General features: G+C 37.1%; 1 protein-coding gene across 9 annotated transcripts in view; it reads left to right on the forward strand.

The window, feature by feature from the left end:
* Nucleotides 1-20,693, forward strand: part of ARFIP1 (ARF interacting protein 1) — a 44,176-nt gene that overhangs the window by 11,424 nt on the left and 12,059 nt on the right. For 7 of the 9 annotated variants that reach the window (XM_086747136.1, XM_086747137.1, XM_086747141.1 and 4 more), the window contains 4 exons: nt 6,869-6,983; nt 9,740-9,835; nt 11,235-11,344; nt 18,100-18,321. In XM_086747136.1, the coding sequence (XP_086603262.1) occupies nt 6,869-6,983; nt 9,740-9,835; nt 11,235-11,344; nt 18,100-18,321 (543 nt within the window). The remainder of the gene's footprint in view (nt 1-6,868; nt 6,984-9,739; nt 9,836-11,234; nt 11,345-18,099; nt 18,322-20,693) is intronic. The other 2 variants (XM_086747139.1, XM_086747145.1) reach the window with 2 other exon arrangements.

The raw sequence follows: 20,693 nt of genomic DNA on the forward strand, positions 1-20,693 counted from the left end.
AAACAAAACAAACTTCTTGGAATTAACATGTAGGTTTGTTTACTAATCTGTTAGTATCAAATTCTAATATTTAGCTTCTATTCATCTTGCTTTGTTTGTTATTTCTAATGCATAATGCTATGTTTTCTCTTTTTCCTTGCCAGGTAATTTTTTTGTTCTAACCTAAAGCAATATGCAGTGCACCCCAAAATTTCTATGCCGAGTTTTCAGGGGTCTTTTTTCCTATCAAGTTAGGGAAATGATAAGCAGAGTACTGATATTTTTTTTTTTTTTAAGAAGGTCACTTAAGAGAGAAGCAAGAAACTATTACCACTTGAAGTTGTACTGTTACAACTCTACTGTGACCACAGTAGAGTTTAGAGCAGTCAAATTCAAACATACTGATTTCAATTACACCTTCTTGGAAAGCTTGGGAACAAAGTTATTTTACTTTGTTGTTTTCTTATTGTTATGATCAGGAAGCTCTTCATCTAGATGTTATACAATTCAGATGTAAACAATAAAACATAATTTATTCTGTATTTTATTTGGTCTTCTACAACTATTTTGCGACAAACACTCAAGCAGCTTTGATTGTATGTTTTTGATAGACTGAGTAAAGAGGTAGTTGTACAACCTTTTCTTCAGGGTTATTTAATTACAAAACTAAATTTTCCTCTAGACTCATGTTCTATTTAGCAATTCCATCAGACCTCATCCATAAGCTGCTCAGGCATGAAAATGCACATTTATTTTCCACCAAATGCAGTATTGGTATGTACTCAAGCATGAGAAGTATTTCATTTTGCAAGGCAATGCAATGCCAATGTATTTACCTGGAAATGGCCAGAAGAATTGCTCCTACTTTGAAAAAAAATGCTGTTAGTTGTGCAGAACATCAGACAGTGTAGATTGCTGCAATGTCATTTCAGAAGGAAGTATATTAGTTCCAGTCTTGTGGGAATGTGATAGAACACAACTTGATGCACCTTCTTGGTTCCTTATGTTTAAGAAAAAGAATCAAATCATATTTATAAGGTAACTTAAATAAGTATTTGCCTGACTATAGGGTCTCATTCAGAAATACGCTGTTACATTCTAATACTCTCTTGTTTGTGATAATAAGAGATGCCTGTGGAATTCTGACAAGTTTTGTCCTGCCTGTATGGTAGATGGAAACTTTTTTAACTCAAAAAAGCCTGTCACTGGATGAAATGTCTCATGTCCTCTCATTACAGAACAGCTTGACCCAGTGCTTTTCAGCTCTGCAGGCTCTGTTGGAACTCACTTAAGCTTTAAAAACTTGGTGTGTAGAACTATTTGCCAATATTTGGATGTTTGTTTGTCTTAATAACAGAGGACTTCAGCACTGCCTAATCAAACATGTTTTTCTTACTACTTTGCACAAGAAAACTCAACAACAACAAAAAGTCTTGTTAGTTTATATTCTTCACTAGTTTATTTCGCTTATCCCTGACTCTGAGGACACAGTTTTCCTGCCATGCTGGTACAATTATATGATTAGAAGAGTGTGTTTAATGTCACTGATGGGATGAGGAGCTGAGGACTGTGGGAAGGAGTGTGGAAGTATATTCCTAATTGAGTAACATGCCATAGAGTGTGAAAACTGCATAGGAATAAATTAAATTAGTCAAAAACCTGTTTGGTTTGCCTGTGAAGGTATTCAGGCACCTGCAAGCTATTTGTTATGCTTAAACTACTGTACAAAATCTATATGAAGTTCTTATCAGTCTGAGTCTCTGAAATTGTTGTTCTAATTGTTTGCTTTCATTGTCAGTATAGACTCTCTTTTCCTGGCTCTTTTTGTACTCTTGTGGGGACAAAACCGTTATTAAATTTGTATAATACCACTAATAAACTTTAGGCTGCAAAACATAAATTAACTTTGTTGTGAGTCTTCAATTTATCTTATTAGAATTACAAAATAAGATCTGGGATCTGATGAATCTTGAGTGCATGTGTTTGGTATCTTACTCTGTAATTTTATTTCCAGACTGCACAAATGGATATGGTCAATTCGTTTTTGCCTTTTGCCTTCTGGAAAAAAAGTGCCATCCTTGTCACTCACATTCTGCCTGAAACATCTGAGTTCATCTCGTAGATTTTGCTATGTTGACTGGCACAGTTAGATTTGGCTTTGAGCAATTGTATTTCAATTAATGTAGACTTATAAAAAGTAATTTTTGTGTGTCAGAATACACGTTTTAGGAGATGAAACAAAGAGCCCAGTCTTTTTGTTGCCAAGTAGTCTGCTTCATAGTCTTAAAAACCAAAAATATGAATGCTAATGATGAGAGTAGAAGGGAAACTAATTTAAAACTGGATTATTTGACTTTTGTTATGTCAAAAGGGATGTAGTAGAAAAAAGAAGTCTTCTGAGTGAAGAGCTGTGTATTGGAGAGTAGAAGAAATGTCAGTCGATGTTGTGTGCCACTTCAGCCTAGAATAAAGCCTTCAGCTCTCCTCCCATTTTTTTTTTTTCTTGGATTTATATCGATGTGAGGATCTAGTGGCTTAACTGATGTAAAATAGGAACTGAGTGACATAATAGGGCAAAGAAGAAAATGATGAATATGTACGAGGAGCTCCACTTGCACACAAATTAGGGTAAGAAATCAAAGTTCAGAGCCAGTTATCTTAGGGGATAGATGTTATGTCTATCTACATAGCATTTTGTTTCATGGGACTTGTAAACTTGAAAACTTTAAACTGTGATCTTTACAGTAAGATGTGTTGTAAATTTTTCCTAAAGGTAACTTGAGTAGTTTTTTTAAAATGTCATTCGTCATAAAAAAAAAAATAGCATATGATTGTCCCCAGTTTAATTACTCCACTTTTAATAGATTCCTTGAACTAGCTAATGATGTGAGATTTTTAAAATACCATTATTCAAGATAGTAAAGGCAAGTAAAACCATATCTTTTAAACTTACTATTGGTATTAAGCAAAAGATCATGCTTAGTTGTGCATTAATAATAGACTAACATAACTAAGAAATTTTTTGTTGTTTACGTACTTGCTTCTTAGTTCTACTAAGTTGGGACTAGGTAAGTTTCTACTGGTGGAGAAACAATACAGTTCTGGTATCTTTCCCCTCTTCAGATTATTATGGAGAGTATGGATGGGAAGTATGTTTTTTTGGAAATATTCTTGTACGTCAGCCAGCATTCCTTCATGAACATGCATTCTGAGCAACTTCTTTGCTATGCATATTATCTCAACTCTCTCGATATATCAAAAACTCATACTGGTTCATCTAGATGATCTTAAATAAATTTAATAAATTGATTAATTTCCCTGTTAGTCATGTAAATAAGGCTAACCTTACTAAAATATGTATAGTTTAATATGGTGGTTTGAACTAATTAAAATGGAATTTTAACAAAGGGATAAAGTGGTTTAAATGCTCCATACAATATAGGTTTGCACTGTTTTGACTAGACCAAATTAAGCTAGTGCAACTGTTTCGTGTACCTATATTTCATGCTTGTGCTTCTTTGAGCAGTTAGCATGCTAAATGACTGAGAATGGGATAGGTAATCCAGCCTTTCGACTTTTTAGGAGTCTTCTGAGTTGCAGGGGTTTTACACCTCTAGCTCGGTCTCGGTGAAGTTACAGTATTAAAATATTTCTGCTAGATGATAATTGCATAAACATGCAATGGTTTTCAGCCTGATGCAATTGAAAATTATGAATGAATCATCTTTTTTTTTTTTGTGATGATGATCTCGTAACAGATTTATAGTTTTGAAATGTATCAGCAAATTTTTATGAATTCTAAAGACTTGATTTCCCTTTTACAAAGGAAAATGGTGGAAAATCGCCGCAAGTTTGAAAGCAGATCTTGTGATTGTCGATCTTTATTTTAGCTAGAAGAGCAATATGTACTCAAAGTATAATCACCTTACTGTAGTAGGGAAGTCTGTCCTTGCTTCCCATGTTGTTACAGCAAACCTACATTTGGGAATAAAAGTTATTTACATTTCTTTCTTACTACTCTAATATCTCCTTAAGTACTGTAATACCTTCTCTTAAATGTGAAGTTCTATGCACATCTTTTCTGACTCTAAGGCTGTTTCTAAATTATCCTTCTTCGTAAATTACTGAAGGGATAAGTTGCTTTATCAGAATGAGTACAGATTTTTGGGTAGCTTTTTGGTTTACCTACACTAGGGAGGAAGGGGGGCCAAGCACAATCAGTTCCAAGAATAACATGTTAAAAATTGAAGTTTACATGCAGAAGCATGTCTCCACTGAACAGTAACTTGCATGTTTGTAAACAACAAAGAGGTAGTGTATTGATGATCACTAACTTTTTGATGACAATTTGATGACAATTCTGTTCATGTATAAATCAACAAATAAATAAAATAAATAAATAAATATTTCTTTTCAATTTACATGCAAGGATACCTTTCTTCAGTAGGGTATATTTCAACTAGTTAATATAGGTATTTAAACACAGATTTTAATGCAGTTCTTTACATTGAACATTGACTTTTTGCCAATGAAAAAAGGTGTAGATATCTTCAAACAAATACATGTTTGTGTCCATAAACACACATTTATCAGGGTTTTTACCCTGATGTGTATATGTACACTATCATAGATCTTACTATTTTTCATGATCCAAATACGAAGTTTTTGTTTAAGAGGAAGATGTGTTGTAATATTCTGATTTATTTAACTCTGTAGTTTGTTCAGCCTATGTTTGGCTTCAAATTAGAATTACGTTAAATGTACAGAAGTAGTACAATTGCTTAAGTTTAGGTATAAACTTTTGTCTTTACAAAGCAACTGTTCTGCATTTTAACCTTAAATACAGATTATTGCTTAGATTCCTATTGCAAACATGCTTAAGCAGGTTAGCTGTCTACATTTCTTTGGCTACAGATTTAGATATTTCTGAAAACTATACAACATGCCTTCAGGAAAAGAAGTTGATGCCATGTCCTTTTTGTTAAATCAGTGCATCTTCAGTCTCGTTATTCTTCTTCAAGTCTCTCTGCTTTTTCAGTTCCTAGTGACTTGTTACATTTTGAGTTAAATGGACTCTGTTTATTAGCTAAACGAAGTTGAAGTGAAGTCTTTCCAGCATATCACCAACTGTGAGTACTTAAATGGAAGCACTAGTGTTAAGTCAGTTGTGAAAAGGGTATATATCCAGTGCTGTGATATGCTTAATTTGTGAGATTAGGTTCTGCAAATCACTAGTATTTGTTGTTCATGCTGCTTATTTTTCCCTTTTTTTTTTTTTTAATAATGCATCAGATACCCAAATATAGCATACTCTATTATTAAATAGCCAGTTCATGTGAGTGAAAGTATGGCTATAGAAACTGGTTACTCTTATTGCAATAACATCCTGGGTTTTCAGTGTCAACAAGATTTATTTTCTGCTGGAATTCGTATGTTTGTAGTTCTTCCTTTTTTTTTTTCCTCGTCCCAGGAGATGTCTTAAACTAAAGACAACTAACTAAGTCTGTGGAGACGTGATCCAAAGTCATTTCTTGACAGTGCAAGCCTCTAGGCAGTATCATTCCTATGCGCTAGCTTGCTTCTGGTTTGTGGATCGAGCAACTACAGTTACATGTCAAACATGGATTGGATTTTTAAGGTTGTGTTTTCTTTGTAATTAGAAGCATTGTATATATCTTAAATAGTTACTGCACATGTCCAGGCACTGACGTCTTAAACCTATGTATAGTTTTTCTCTGCATATTTCACTATTGGTCCTCTGTACTTTTTAATCTCTTTTGCTTCTGCATGGAAGCAGAGGGGATGCAAAAGAGTACTGGACTCCAGAAACTGCCAGTTTTCCGATTTCTTGATGCTTAAGTTTTTGTAAGTGTATTTTGCCTTTCTGCATTTACTTCCAGAGTTGTTTTTCACTAACTTTTTACTTTTACAAATTAGTGTTTTTAAACTGCTTTGGATATCTAGACTTTTTTTAAACTGCTAAGTATATTCCATAACACCGGACTCTTGAACTTCAGTCAGGTGGCTGGAAATACAGTCCGGGAAACCTTTGGGAGGTATTTGTAGAGGTGGGTAAGACAGCAAAAATGGGCAGTAGGATGGTATGTGAATTATGGTGTAGGAATTCATAGTTCAGTTCATAGGCCTGCACTGGGTTTCTGTGAAGACTTCAGTTGCCTGAAAGTTGGTTGTTGTAACTCTCAGAAGTTGAACAAGGTGTTATCAGGCAATTTTAAGTCAACGATTTTCAAAAGCAAACAGAAGTAAATGGCAGCTTTGTGCTGGGAGCACTTGTAATGTAGAGTGGATGCTCAGAAGGGAGCTGCTGAAGTGACGCCTTTCTGGATACTTCCCCCATGGCAAATATTAAAGAGAGACTTCATGTGCTATTTGTAGAAATTAAGAATACTGTGAATTTTAAAGCTATTTCTTGCTTTGTGTGAAATAATTTTATTTTTAAAAGATCTTTATTACAGTGACTTAGACATTTTTGGTTCGTAAAATACTGTCTGCTCTTAGTTCATTCTGTACCCCTGAGAGTTTTTAACTGGAAACACGATGAAACTGATATGATTGTTTGGACCAACTGCAGACCACGTAACATGATGTTGTGGGCCACATTTTTGGTAATCGCTGTTCTAAGAGATGGTGTTCTAGTCATCAATATAAAATAAAAATTCTAGGATAAATACACAGGCTATACTTAAAATATTTCTCATTCATTTATGTTTTATTTGTGCATCCCAGTAGAATGCTGTGACACTGGCGAAGACATCCTAGGCTAAAGGCAGAATTGCCTGTCTGAGAGCTGCTGAAATTGAATTATAATAGAGTCACTTTAATCTTTTTTGAAACATTAACTTTCCATTTTTATTCAACTATTTTAAAGGACTTGAAACGTTCATTACCAGTTGGACTTGGACTTTCTGAAACCAAAATAACATCTCATGGTTTTGATAGCACCAAAGAGGGAGTTGTTGAAGCGGGACCATTTCCAAGTAAAGGTAATTTCTTTTTTTGTTTTTATTTCTGAATGTAAAATCTTCAGGCATATTTTCATGTGGTCAGGAATACAATGTTCTGTAGCTGCTTTGAGCATTTTGGTGTAAATGTACACATTGAGAAATGCATTAGTAACAGCATGTTTATCTTTTCTGGTAGCTGGGTTGTTAAAATAGAGAATATATGCTACGCTTGTAGTATGTCAAGGAACTAGTGGAAACTACTTAGTGTTAAATTGGTTTCTGTTTACAGCAAGGGAAGTCCTTAAACATCTCGAAGTCGTGTCAAAATGAAGAATTTTACTATTACATTGCATTGAAATTTCCTTTAAATGTTGCAGGTATTGTTCTGATTTGAAGTATAGCTGGAGAGTTATTTGATTCTTGATATACAGTTCACTTACCTGGAGCAAATTAATGAGTGGAATTCTTTTTTGTTGCCCCCGAGACTTGTGTCTTTTTCTTTCTTTTTTTTTTTTTTTTTTTTTTTATAATGCATGTATTACTTCATTTTATTGTTGTTAGGAGTGATAATGCTTTGGGTTTCTTTGTCCAGGTACTACCTAGTGAAAGAGTCTCTGTTCTCATATTTTCTCAGCACGGTGTTGTGGTTGTTTATAGCAGGAGGATTTTAGTTCATTAATATTTAATTCATTATGCACGTGTTAATGTATGTTTTAGAGAATCTAAGGTAGTATTGAACAATGAGAAATAAAAAGTGATAAACAAGCCAGTAATGTCAGTGTTTCCTATCTATCTAAAAACAAGAGTGCCATGATATGTGAAAGGGCTATTGCAGTAAGTTATGTAGCTTCGACAATTTCTGAATTTGAAAGTTTTGAAATTATCTCAAATGAGCAGCTGTGAAAATAAGTCTCTCTTTGTAGGCATAGGTTTAATTTACATTTTGTTTCGTTTCCTGTTTGGTAAAAGGTTGTGCTTATGAAAACAGTGATTTACATGCTGTACTTTACATGTATTACAAAGTGAATGCTGTGGTTTCTTTAAATCTTTGAAATTAGCAAAATATCTAGCTAAAAACTGGGCAGATGGCAAACTGCTCACCATTCTTGCCTTTTTGTATTCTGCTAGCAGGATAACTGTTGCAGCTATTAAGTGCGTTAGCCTGTAAGGGAAAAAGTGTCTGAGATGTGTTTCAAGCTACACTGATACGTTTGAAATCCAAATATTCTGTATTAAATTATGTACACAAATTATGTGCTTTGCACACATAATTTTTAACACTTTAGATACCACAATTTTCCTCCAAGAGTGTTTTCTTCAGGTTTTTCCTAATGCTCTTAAGTAAATGGGAGAGAGAGAAGTGGTAGAAACTAAGGCTTGTTAGGAAACTATGGACAAAAGTAGAGTTATTGCCTTGTTTCTAAAAATTCTGTTTGCATTCAGAAATGAAGCCCTAATAAGGGCATTCGAAGTAGACAATAATGGAGGGGAAGGGCTTTTAGGATTTGGGGGATGTTGAATGATGAAGCGTGCATAAGGCTGCATTAATACTCTTGTCAAGTGATAAAGATTTTTTTAAACTGCTTGTCTTAGCTCGCTTGCTGAAGTGATTCAGTCTTTAGGCCTTTAGCAGGATCTTGCAGTCAAACTTCTATGCCTGGATGAATCCAGTTGCAGCTCTTATGCAATGTATCGCTACAGAAGGACACAGCAAGTGTGCTATCTTTTAGTCTCATCTTTTCTGTGCAATTGGATCCAAATAATTGGACTAATTTTACCACATGTTAGTAGAGCTCTATGGTGTGTTTGAAAGGCAAAAGCTGATCGTTGATTCAGTTACTCTGAATATTTTCAGTGTTACTGATAACTAAATTTTGTTGAAACTGCTAAAGTTTAGGTTTGATTTCCTTTTCCTCCACCACACTGTCAGCCCTGACGTGCCTCAGTTTCTCAGCAAAGCAATAAAAGCTCAGCCCCCAATATGATGATTACTCATCACTACAGAGAAAAAGCTGATTTGTTTGGTTTTAAAAATCTTGAAAACTTCATAAGAATGCCACTTCAGATTTATATGATATGAAAATGATATGCAAATCTCTTAAAAGCATAATCCTAAAACAACTTAGAGAATACACACAGTGCAGGTCATTTAAAGTTTGGTATGTTGGTTTTTTTTTTTTGTTTCGGTTTTGGTTTTTGTTTTTTAAAAAGAGCAAGCAAGTGCTGTAAAAATCTTTCTTTTGGGAAAGAGATTACACACCTTAACAGCTAATGGCTCGTATGATCTTCAGGACAGCTTATTGCTGCATGTTTACACAGATTTAGGAGCAGATGTTAATCAAGTATATCTGAAATTGGCACAGATTTCAGAGCTTGCTTCACCCCTTAATGCTGTGAGTGAAATCTACCTAGACTTGAAAAAGGAGGTTTCAGCTGTGGAAGCTGTACCTAGCAATCTTTCATGGAATTTTCTGTTGATAGTATATACTTTATTGATGAAGCTGTCGGTTAATATTTTGATTACTCTTAGAAAAATAGCAAAAAAGTTTGGCATCATGACCTAGAGAAAAAGATTAAATCATAAAAACTTGGAGTAGTTCACATGAACAGCTGCACTTCTTAAAAAGCATTTCCATCAGAAATTCCAGCAACTTTTCTGTGAATGCTTCTATTTAGTGCATTGCTGAAGCAAATGTTTCTTAGTTTTGAAAAAAAAATCCTATCTGTGTAAAAGTGTACGTTGCCTTCTAAGAGAAGACGATGGATTTTCATGGTTAAATATGTCCACTTTTCAGGTTCCTCAGCATCACCCAAATCATCTGTTATATCTCCTAGCAGTGCAGCAGCTAGCAGACTGGCTGGACAAGGTTGTGATTTAATTATTCCCACAGGTATCATAACACTGAATGGATAACGCCCTTGTCTCTGCTGACACTGTACTAACTCCTCCATGTCTCTAATAATTTGATTTACTGTTAGTTGGAAATAAAACTTCTGGGGTTTTTTGGTGGCTCTCATTCTGACTTTTAACTGTTCACAAAGTAACCTCTGCTTTCCTTTCTGTATGCTGCTTTTTGCTCTATGAAATTTAAAAAATAATTACCAAATAATAATAGTAACAAACAGTAGCTAAAATGGGAGTAACCAAAATCTTTTATTCAGATTAAAGCTGAAACTTTTTTTGTGTTTTTTTGCCAAAAAAGGTCACATATTCCAGTAGAATAGAGTATGAGGTGGCCATTAGGAATTCACAACTAGGCTTTGCCACTTGACTCATTTTGTGCCTATGGGCAAATTACTTAACATCTCTGTCTATTTCCTCCTATATAGGAGAAAACGTATTCAGTTACCTCATAGGAGTGTTGAGAGGATTAATTACTTAATGTTTGCACAGCATTTTGAAGACGTAAAGAACATAGTACAGCTTGATGCTAAATGAGTATCTTGAGGCATCTGTACAGACTTTTTTCCGAACTCTTATTTACATAAATAACCTGACAAGGCTAAGGTGACTGTAAGTAGCACTAGGGATTAGAAGCAGGAGTAGTCAAAATTGTACACAAATAAATAAAACTGTTGCTTAAAAAGTGGTAGTGCTTTGCGGTTTGCTCTATTTAGGACACTAGAAAATACTTTTGCAAAATTAGAACTTAGAATCCACATGATACCCCATACTAGCCTGAAAATGCTACGTGTTGGCAATTAATGTGTGGTGATTTGCCCTAGATATTTTAATTTGTTGCTTTAAATATTTTCTTTCTTGCTTTTTTTTTTATACTGGTAGTTTGTAGAATTAATTATTCCAAACAAAATCAGCTAATAAAGTTGAAATAAGTTAAATATTGAATGTCTTGAAATTTACTAGTTGTGCTCTGTGACAACAGTTTCTGTATGCTGATAATTTTCATTTAATAGTCTGCAGGTTGTAAACAGACTTTTAGATTGGCTAAATCCAAGGGTGTTCAACTGTTGGAATTTTAAAACATAGAATAAGTAATAAACATGTCTCAAAAGCTGTTTTAAGGTTGCTTAGTCAAACTCTGTGCACTCAGGTAAGCTTTATTCAGCATATTACTATGTGAAATATTGAGATATGTACACGCTTTATATCAGTTTAAAAATATTTTTTCTTTCTGGAATTGATTTTGAAAATCTGCGTATTCATCTTAAGTCCTTATTGTCACCCTGCTCTGCTTTTGCATGTGCAATTGCACAAATCTTCCGTATCTGCTATTGATCCCTTAAAACAAAAAAGCCCAAGGCCTTGAAGATTTGCTTTGTCTGACATAGGGGGCAGAGCTCAGCAGAAGAGTGGACCTGTTGTGTTAGCAGATGAAGTAAAGAATCCAGCAATGGAGAAATTGGAATTGGTGAGAAAGTGGAGCCTAAACACTTACAAGGTATGCAGACCTGTATTCACGTGTGTATGTCCAGACAAGGACTTCCTCCCAGTGAGGATGGGAATCAGGGATGGAGACATTCTCTACCCACTAGTAAATGCTTATAGAATCATAGTTTGGGTTTGACCTTTAGAAGTCATCTAGTCCAACCCCCCTGCAAGACGCAGGGACACCTTGACCTAGATCTGGTTGCTCAGTGCCCCATCCAGCCTGGCCTTGAATGTTGCCAGGGATGGGGCATCCACCACCTCTCTGGGCAACCTGTTCCAGTTACTCTCATTGTAAAAAATCTGTTCCTTATGTCTGGTATAAATCCACCCTCCTTTAGTTTAAAACCATTACTCCTTGTCCTGTTGCAACAGGCTCTGCTGAAAAGTTTGTCCCCCTCCAGCTTTCTTGTAAGCCCCCGTTAAGTACTGAAAAGCTGCGGTAAGGTCTCTCCAGAGCCTTTTCTTCTCCAGGCTGAACAGCCCCAACTCCCTTAGCCTGTCTTCATAGGAGAGGTGCTCCAGCCCTCTGTTCATCTTATGCTGTTCTTTGTGTTAGAGTCAGAAGTTCGTATCTTTTAATGTCTAATTAAATGGCTTTTAGAATTTCTACTTGTAATCTAAATTTTGTATCAACTGCAGAAGTCTGTCAGAATACATGCTATTCAGCTGAAGCCATTCTTTAACATTCTCTGTCTATTTAAGAAAGATTGGCTCTTGAGATTGAATCTGCTATACTAGGGCAAAATAGTAGAGGACTTGACCTTATTCTCTCTTTTTGGTGCCTTGATTTAGAAAACAAAACAAAAAAAAATCCCCATGTCTCAATTGCAGAGTGCTTGTAAACCCACTTATGTAAAGCAGTTGCCAGAGGACTAGTGAAAAATGCTGGGAAAATTGGTCTCTGGTCCTTGCTTAGAATATTTTTTTCTTTGCCAGCAGTCTTCGTGAAGTCTGGATTTTTAGTTTTCTTTCTTGACTTAAACCTCCCCCTCCATGAAATCCAGAATCCCACCAGTTATGACACAGCAAACAAAGACTAGCAGTTTCAGAAAACTAAACGAATCTGTTTTATTGAAATCTATAAGCTTGAAATTATTTCCCAAATATGCCTAGGGAGATGGGTCAGTTATGATCTTTCTAGAATCCCATACTGACTTCTTGTACAGCTTTTTTTGAGGAATAGGATTATTCAGAGAGAGCTTATGAATTTATTTTGAGTTGAGTGAGCATTATGCAAATGTCCCTGGAGATGCCATACATTTGTAAACACTTCATATATAGGCTACATACAAAAAGCATATTTCGTTTGATTAAGGATAGTATTGGTTTGTGGACATACTGGCCTGCTTTGGTTCCCTTTAGGAAGATCATGGGAAGAAGCCACTTCCTTATCTCGTAATAGCTAACTGATCATAGGTCAGAAGAGGGGAAACAGTCTAGAGGTTCCTGGAGTGTGCGGAAGACAACTTCCTGACACAGCTGGTGAGTGAGCCAACTAGGGAAGGCATTCTGCTGGACCTGTTGTTTGCAAACAGAGAAAGACTTGTGGGATGATGGGATGGTTGGAGGCCGTCTTGGGCACAGCGATCATGAAATGAATTTCCAATACTCGGAGAAGGAAGGAGGGGGATCAGCAGAACTGCCACCTTTGACTTCTGGAGGGCAGACTTTGGCCCATGTAGGGGCACGGTTGACAGAGTCCCTTGGGAGGCAGTCCTGAAGGGCAAAGGAGTCCCAGAAGGCTGGATATTCTTCAAGAAAGAAATGTTAAAGGCACAGGAGTAGGCCGTCACCATGTGCCAAAGGAGGAGCTGGTGCAGAAGAAGAGGGGCCTGGCTGAGCAGAGAGCTTTGGCTGGAACTCAGGAAAAAAACCCAGAGAAGTGGCAGGCAACTCAGGAGGACTACAAGGATGTCATGAGATTACGCAGGGAGAAAATTAGAAGGGCCAAAGCCCAATTGGAGCTTAATCTGGCTACTGCCGTAACAGGCAATAAAAAAAATGTTTCTGTAAATACATTAGCAACAAAAGGAGGTCTAAGGAGCATCTGCATCTTTTATTGGATGTAGGGGAAACATAGTGACAAAGGATGAGGAAAAGGCTGAGGTACTTTAATGCCTTCTTTGCCTCAGGCTTTAATAGTAAGACTAGTTGTTCTCCAGGTACCCAGTCCCCTGAGCTAGAAGATGAGGACGAGGAGCAGAATGAAGTCCCCATAATCCAAGGGGAAGTGGTTAGTGACCTGCTACACCATTTAGACACACGCAAGTCCATGAGGCCAGATGGGATCTACCCAAGGGTACTGAGGAAGCTGACGGAGGTGATTGCCAAACCACTTCCCATCATTTATCAGCAGTCCTGGCTAATCGGGGAGGTCCCAGTTGACTGGAGGTTAGCAAGTGTGACACCCATCTACAAGAAGGGCCAGGAGGAGGATCTGGGTAGCTACAGACCTGTCAGTCTGACCTCAGTGCTGGGGAAGGTTATGGAGCAGAACATCTTGAGTGCTGTCTCATGACATGTGTGGGACAACCAGGCTCAGTCAGCATGGGTTTATGAAAGACAGGTCCTGCTTGACTAACCTGATCTCCTTCTATGACAGTGATGTGCTTGGTGGATGAGGGAACGGCTGTGGATGCTGTCTGCCTAGGTCTTTGCTAAAGCCTTTGACATAATTTCCCACAGCATTCTCCTAGAGAAACTGGCTGCTCATAGCTTGGACAAATGTATGCTTTGCTGGATAAAAAAAAACCTGGCTGGATGGCTGGGCCCAAAGAGTACTGGTGTATGGTGTTAAATCCCGTTGGTGGCCAATCACAAGCAGTGTTCTCCAGGGCTCAGTACTGGGGTCAGTTCTGTTAAGTACCTTTATCGATGATCTGGATGAGGGGATTGAGTGCACCCTCAGTAAGTTTGCAGATGACACCAAGTTGCGTGAGCATGTTGATCTGCTTGAGGGTAGAAGGCTCTACAGAGGGATCTGGACAGGCTGGGTCGACGAGCTGAGACCAGTTGTCTGAGTTTCAGCAAGGCCAAGTGCTGGGTCCTGCACCTGAGTCACAACAACCCCATGCAGCGCTACAGGTTTGGGTAAGAGTGTCTGGAAAGCTGCCCAGTGGAAAAGGACCTGGGAGTGTTGATCGACAGCCGGCTGAATGTGAGCCGGCAGTGTGCCCAGGTGGCCAAGAAGGCCAACAGCAGCCTAGCTTGTATCCGAAATAGTGTGGCCAACAGGAGTAGGGATGTGATCATCCCCCTGTGCTCAGTACTGGTGAGGCCGCATCTTGAATACTGTGCTCAGTTCGGGGCTTCTCACTACAAGAAAGACATTGAGGTGTTGGAGTGTGTCCAAAGAAGAGCAACAAAGCTGGTGAAGGGTCTGGAGAACAAGTCTCTTGAGGAGTGACTGAGGGAATGGGGGTTGTGTGTTGTTTAGTCTGGAGAAAGGGAGGCTGAGGGGAGACCTTATTGCTCTCTGTAACTCCTGAAAGGAGGTTGTAGTGAGGTGAGTGTTGATCTCTTCTCTCAAGTAACAAGGAACAGGAAAAGAGGAAATGGCCTCAAGGTATGCCAAAGGAGGTTTAGATTGGATATTAGGAAAAATTTCTTCACCAAAAGGGTTGTCAAGCACTGGAACAGGCTGCCTGGGGAAGTGGTTGAGTCACTGTCCCTGGAGGTATTTAAATGCTGTGAAGACATGGAGCTTAGGGACATGGTTTAGTGGTGGACTTGACAGTGTTCAGTCAACAGTTGGACTTAATGATCTTAAAGGTCCTTTCCAACCTAAGTGATTCTATGATTCTAAAATGCAGAAATAAAGCGCAGGAGTAAAGGTTTAGTGAAGGGAAGCCAGCAGCCGAACTCCTCTGAGCTGAAAGCCATGCTATTCAACGTACCAGACATTAATCTGCAAGTGGTGAAACTTGCTCTTAGGAAGTCATTTAGGGATCTGACATAAGTAGTTCTGCTCTCAGAGTTGTGAAATCCAGACTACTGGATACGTTCAGAAGTCATACCCATCTGTGGAGAGATGATTATGTATGCCTTCATATATTTGGAGTACCTTGCTTTTTGTCCTGTGTCCTTTTCTGTGAATGAGAGACAATTGCTTTTGCTATTGCCCCATTTTATTTCTATTTTAAGAAACTGTTTCCAACTGAATATCACAGGAGGTTAAAGCTGCTCTTCTGTCTAGCCTAACTGTGAACTTTCATAGACTGTATTTTAACTTTTTCCTGTAACTTATAACTTAGTAAGACTACTACATCGCCTTTGCAACTACTGTTCCTCTTCACTCTCTCCAATCTTATGCTCCCCAGTAATCGTAAGTTAGTGTCAAAGGAAGTTGCCCTTCTTTCCATAATCTAGTGGCAAAAGCTTTTTTGTTCGTTCCCTTCCCCTGCCTCCCCCTTTAGATAAAACATTTTCAGTTTAGTAAGAAGACATATGCACAAGAAAGCTGTGACTCTTCTTGACTTTCAGCAATTCTAATAAAAAGTTTTTCTTGTTTTTCATACAGCTTCTTAAACTTTAAGGAAAAAAAACCCCACAAATATACCTGTTTTACAAGCCTCTCTTCAATACTGGGCTACTAGTGGAAATTTTATTTCTGAGACGTGTCCAGTAATATCTCTGTTCACCTTTTAGCATATGTAATTTAAAATTTTTTTTGGTGGGTTTTTTCTTTGAGAGAGTTGGTTTTTTTGTAAACTTTACCTTGCATGACCTTTTTTTGAAGAGTGTAGTCTTCTTCAGGACAGTGTTCTTTATAGGTACTCTTTAAGAATAAAGCAAAATGGAATTAATGCGTGGAATTTTCTGTTTGCCAGTGAGAATATACAGCAATTTGTGTCTGTACTAGTCCACTTAGAATCAAAGTAAATCAAAATAGATAGGTTCATTTTCTTTCTCAATAATTCTTGTTCAGTCTGTGTTTAACTTTAGCTACGTCTCAGTTTAACAAAATGTTGCAGTATAAGTCTTTCAAATTATTAGTTTTTCTCACTTGACAGTGTTTGGGTTTTTAGATGTTTTGCTATAACTTCTGAAGCAAATACTCCTTGTTTGAAAATAATTCCTTCCTTTAATTTTTTCTTGTTTCCAGAAATTTTGCCTTCCATGACTCAGATTTTTCTCTTGCATTTCCACAGGTGTGTGTTTGTGTCCCAGTGTTTCTGCAAAATAGTCAAAATTTGTCCATGAATTCCATAGTTCCTACTGAAATGCTTATTTATGCTCTAATGACTTTTGCTAAGCTGTATTTTGCAATTTCTGTTGCAGACTTTGGCAGTAAGGTTGTATTCTGTGTTAATATGATTTGTTATGCTCTACCAGATTTTCTGTTCTTGAGAGACAAATGTCTCCTACGTTAGCTGTGCTCTTTCTTGTTCATTGGTTTAATCTAATGAAGTAGCCCAAGTAGTCTGTACTTTCCAATCTATGATCAACTCATTCTGTTTGATCATTCTTGAGTCTTTCCTATGTTTGTCTATTAAATTTAGAAAGGACATAAAAGTTCTCACAGGTTAAATGTGTATCTCCTTTAGACATAAGTAAGAACAGGATTAAAATAAGTCCTTGAATTTGGAAATCTTGGGAAATCCAGTGATGTAATGTATTTAGGGAATGTTATAGAAGATAGGCTTGGGCATTATTTCACCTAACAGAATAGCAGCTTTGCACTTAGGTTAAGTCCCTTCAGAGTAGTTGTGGCCTTTACCACTAACTTAGTTTCCTTGTAGTTCTGTTCCTAGCAGTAATTCTTTATATGTGTAGCTTGGTTATCTATTCACCTCTTGGGACCACAAAACTTACTATCGCAGTGAATAATTCCTACTTTCCGTAGAGAAATTGTAAGGCTTTGCTAGACATCTGCTTTGCAAATGGCTTCTCCTGTGTCTCAGTCAAGGGAAACCCGAATGTACATTTTGGGAGGCTCAATGCTGCGTTGGGCGCAAAACTCTGGCAGAGAAGGTGTCAGAGAGAAGTAGAATGTGGAAGCAGCCTCAGCTGCCACAGCCATTGGGTGGGTGAAAGTGTCTGCAGCTTTGTAAGAGCGCATTTCCTCTCACTGTGTTAATGAACTGCAAATCTGTTAAGAATTTGACTTGTGACAGAAAATAAAGAGTAAGTCTTTCTGAGGCAACTGGCTCCATTTTATAGATGTGTAAATAATGAGAAACGTGTTTTAATAGTTTTACATGTTTCTCAGGAGGAGTTGCCAGTTTCACAGTCAGCTTTAAAAAATATCCTGAAAGCCACAACCTCCTTACTCCTCGCACCAACCCCCCCCCCCCAAATTATACTTTTGGAAAACATAACATGGATGAGCTGGAATTGGATGGTTGGTAGACAAAGCCCAAAAGATCGTTAACTAGGTATTTTTACGCAGAACTAGTAAGACTCCCATTAACTGACTTTAATACAGTGGACTAAATTGCTTCTTTTAACTTAATGAGATTCACCCAACATAAAAAGAGATAAGAGTTATTTTACTTGAGAAACAATTAGTTATGCTCTTGATTTGCTAACTTGAATATTCATCTTAGTAGGAGTTGAGACTTGTCCAACTGTTCTTGCTGAGTCCTGATAAACTTCTAAAGAGTGTGTTGTTTTTTTTCAGTTTGTTGTGCAAACTTATATTGGGAGGAGTGATTGTGAAAGAATTGTGTGTAATTATATGTCCCTTGAAGCTGAAAATGGGTGTATGCTGTTTTGTCTTGAATATATTTGATTCTTTATAATTTAATTTTTTCTTTTCCGCAGTGTACCCGTCAGATCATCTCTGAAAAATTGGGTCGTGGCTCAAGAACAGTAGATCTGGAACTAGAAGCTCAGATAGATATATTGAGAGATAATAAAAAAAAATATGAAAATATCTTGAAACTGGCACAGACGCTGTCCACACAACTCTTCCAGATGGTACATACCCAAAGGCAACTTGGAGATGCATTTGCTGACCTGAGTTTGAAATCATTGGAACTTCATGTAAGATTTTTATAGTGTTAAAATCAAATGACAGAGGTGTAGATAAGTCTAATTGATTTGTGCAGGGCATATAGTAGTTAGCAGCTATCTTTCTAAACATTGTAGTTAATAATATATTATGTGTCCTTTGTGTTCAAAGCATATGTAATTCACTTAAAACTATAGGAAATTATTGAAATTACTGTAGTTCTTTATTGTTTCTTAAATGTTTGGCTTTAGTTAATGGTTGGACTTAAGAACTGACAACTTTCCATTGTATAGAAAATGCATTTTACTGTTCATTTTGCTTCTAATGAAATGTCATCAAAGTGTTCAGAGTGTTACGTCATTTCAATTACAGAATGTATTTGAGGAACATGCCTGGGAGTAAGTAGAATAGGGCACATTACTTCACTTTTGCACACTGGATGTGAGTAAATTATTTTTCTGTAACATATTCAAGCATTGAGATTTCATCTCAAAGTCCTTTTTAAATCAGAATTTTGCTATTAATAGGACTAATCTGTATTCTTATGTTGTTTGGAGTTTTTGAGGAAGAGGGGCAATCTCTAGATATCTGCATGTAGGTTGTTTTGATTCCTTGGTATAGAAGTTTTGTAACACTGGCACTTTTTGTTGCCACTAATAAAACTGTCTGCTCTAACTAAAGAGAAGGTAGATGTTATGTACAAAACAGTAGCTGACCTGCTGATTGTTCTGTGCTTCCAAAGTTAAAGCAGTTTGATACTGCTACTGGTCCTTTGGAAAATGATTCCCTAAAACATAGCTGCTGAAATAGCCCAGATTACCTTTGTGATTATTCAACTTAAAATCTCTGTGTGTTTATTTTTCCCTTTTTAAGATTCTCTGTTCCCATTGAGTTTTAACAGAAGAGATGGAGTTCATGCTTGCACAGAGGAACCTTAACTGATAGCTACCTGAAAAAAATTTGAGACTCCTGCACTCTAGTGCAGGAATTTTTAATATTATAGTCTGTCAGATGAAAATCTGTGAAAATAGAGCACTTCTAGCAGCTAAGAAATTAAATAATTTGCTAAAAGAAGTTTTTAATAATTAGTTTACTCTGGACATAAATACAAGCATGTGGTTTGTGGCAGAACTTAGGGATTGTTATGAATTATGCGCTGAAGCTGGATGTTTCTTCTGAAACTTGGATTAAATCTGGCATCATGCTCTTGTTTCATGAACAAGGTTTTTTTTCCATGAATAGCTTGTAACTTCTAATGGGAATACTGTTCTTCCAGGTTCTTTCCACATCTTGTACTGGTCTTGGAATTTGTTTCAGTCATTCATCTCTTGTGTAGATTATTGGATGGGGCTGGTGATGTGAATCAAATAAAGGTTTCTGCTGCTGTAATAAAAGTTATCTAACCTTTGCCTCTTGGAGACTTGCCTGATGTTTGTCTCTTTCCTCTTTGTGTTTCCCCTTCATTTAATCTGTACTGCATTACTATCTGTAGCCTGGCCTGTTCTTCTTGGATAGCATTGTTGCCTCTAAAACTTGTGCAAGGCTAAAAGTAAAATTTCTGAACAGTTAGCCTTTAATGTTTAACATGATAACAATATATAAGTTTAAAAGAACAAAAACAAAACCCACACCACTTATTAAGGTAATATTTCTTATTTCATACATATTAACAAAATGAGATCTTAATGTGGTATCTCCAGAGGTATTACTTAATGTGAATGTTTTTCTGTTTCTCTTTTGGATACAAAGTTAACTGCTGGTTCCAGGCTCATATGCCTCTAATTATACAGACAGATGAATTCAAATTTTAATTGACCTGTGCATAGAGTATGAACCGAGTGTAAACTCTTGATACAGAAAGGATTTCCTCTCTGTTTCATAAGAGATATCCGCAGAGATCATGGACAAAACTCAAAAGTTCTTCTATGAAACTGTATGAACCAGAAGGACAGTTTTGGTGGCTAGCATGTTTCTTCACACTGCAGGCCACTGCAGTCCCATCTTTCTCACCCCCCTCCTTTGAATTGGTGGTGTTGCTTATTTGGGTCTGTGATGAAAACTAATTGCTGTCTTGCCTGCAGGAGGGAAAAGAGATGGGACCAAGCACTGCTGAAAGGGGCAGTCCTACTGCTATTGTCTCTGCCTGTATGCTCCTACTTTCCTGTGCTAGCACTTGTGTTACTGTGTAGCAGGCGACGTTACAGTAAACCAACTTCTGAAAAATACTATTTTTCAAATTTCAGCAGTATGTATAGTGATTTGGCTGACTGCTTTTGCCACTCAAGCAGCTGTGCAAAGCAAGGGCAACAGATCTTTAGTGGTGTTTACAGGGCTTAGCTCATGAAAACTTGACCTAAGTTCTCTTCCTTTTTTCTTCTCCTTCAAATTGCTCACTTCCACTGCA

The sequence above is a fragment of the Chlamydotis macqueenii genome, chromosome 4 (assembly GCF_036417535.1).
Source record: "Chlamydotis macqueenii isolate bChlMac1 chromosome 4, bChlMac1.mat, whole genome shotgun sequence".
Taxonomy (NCBI): domain Eukaryota; kingdom Metazoa; phylum Chordata; class Aves; order Otidiformes; family Otididae; genus Chlamydotis; species Chlamydotis macqueenii.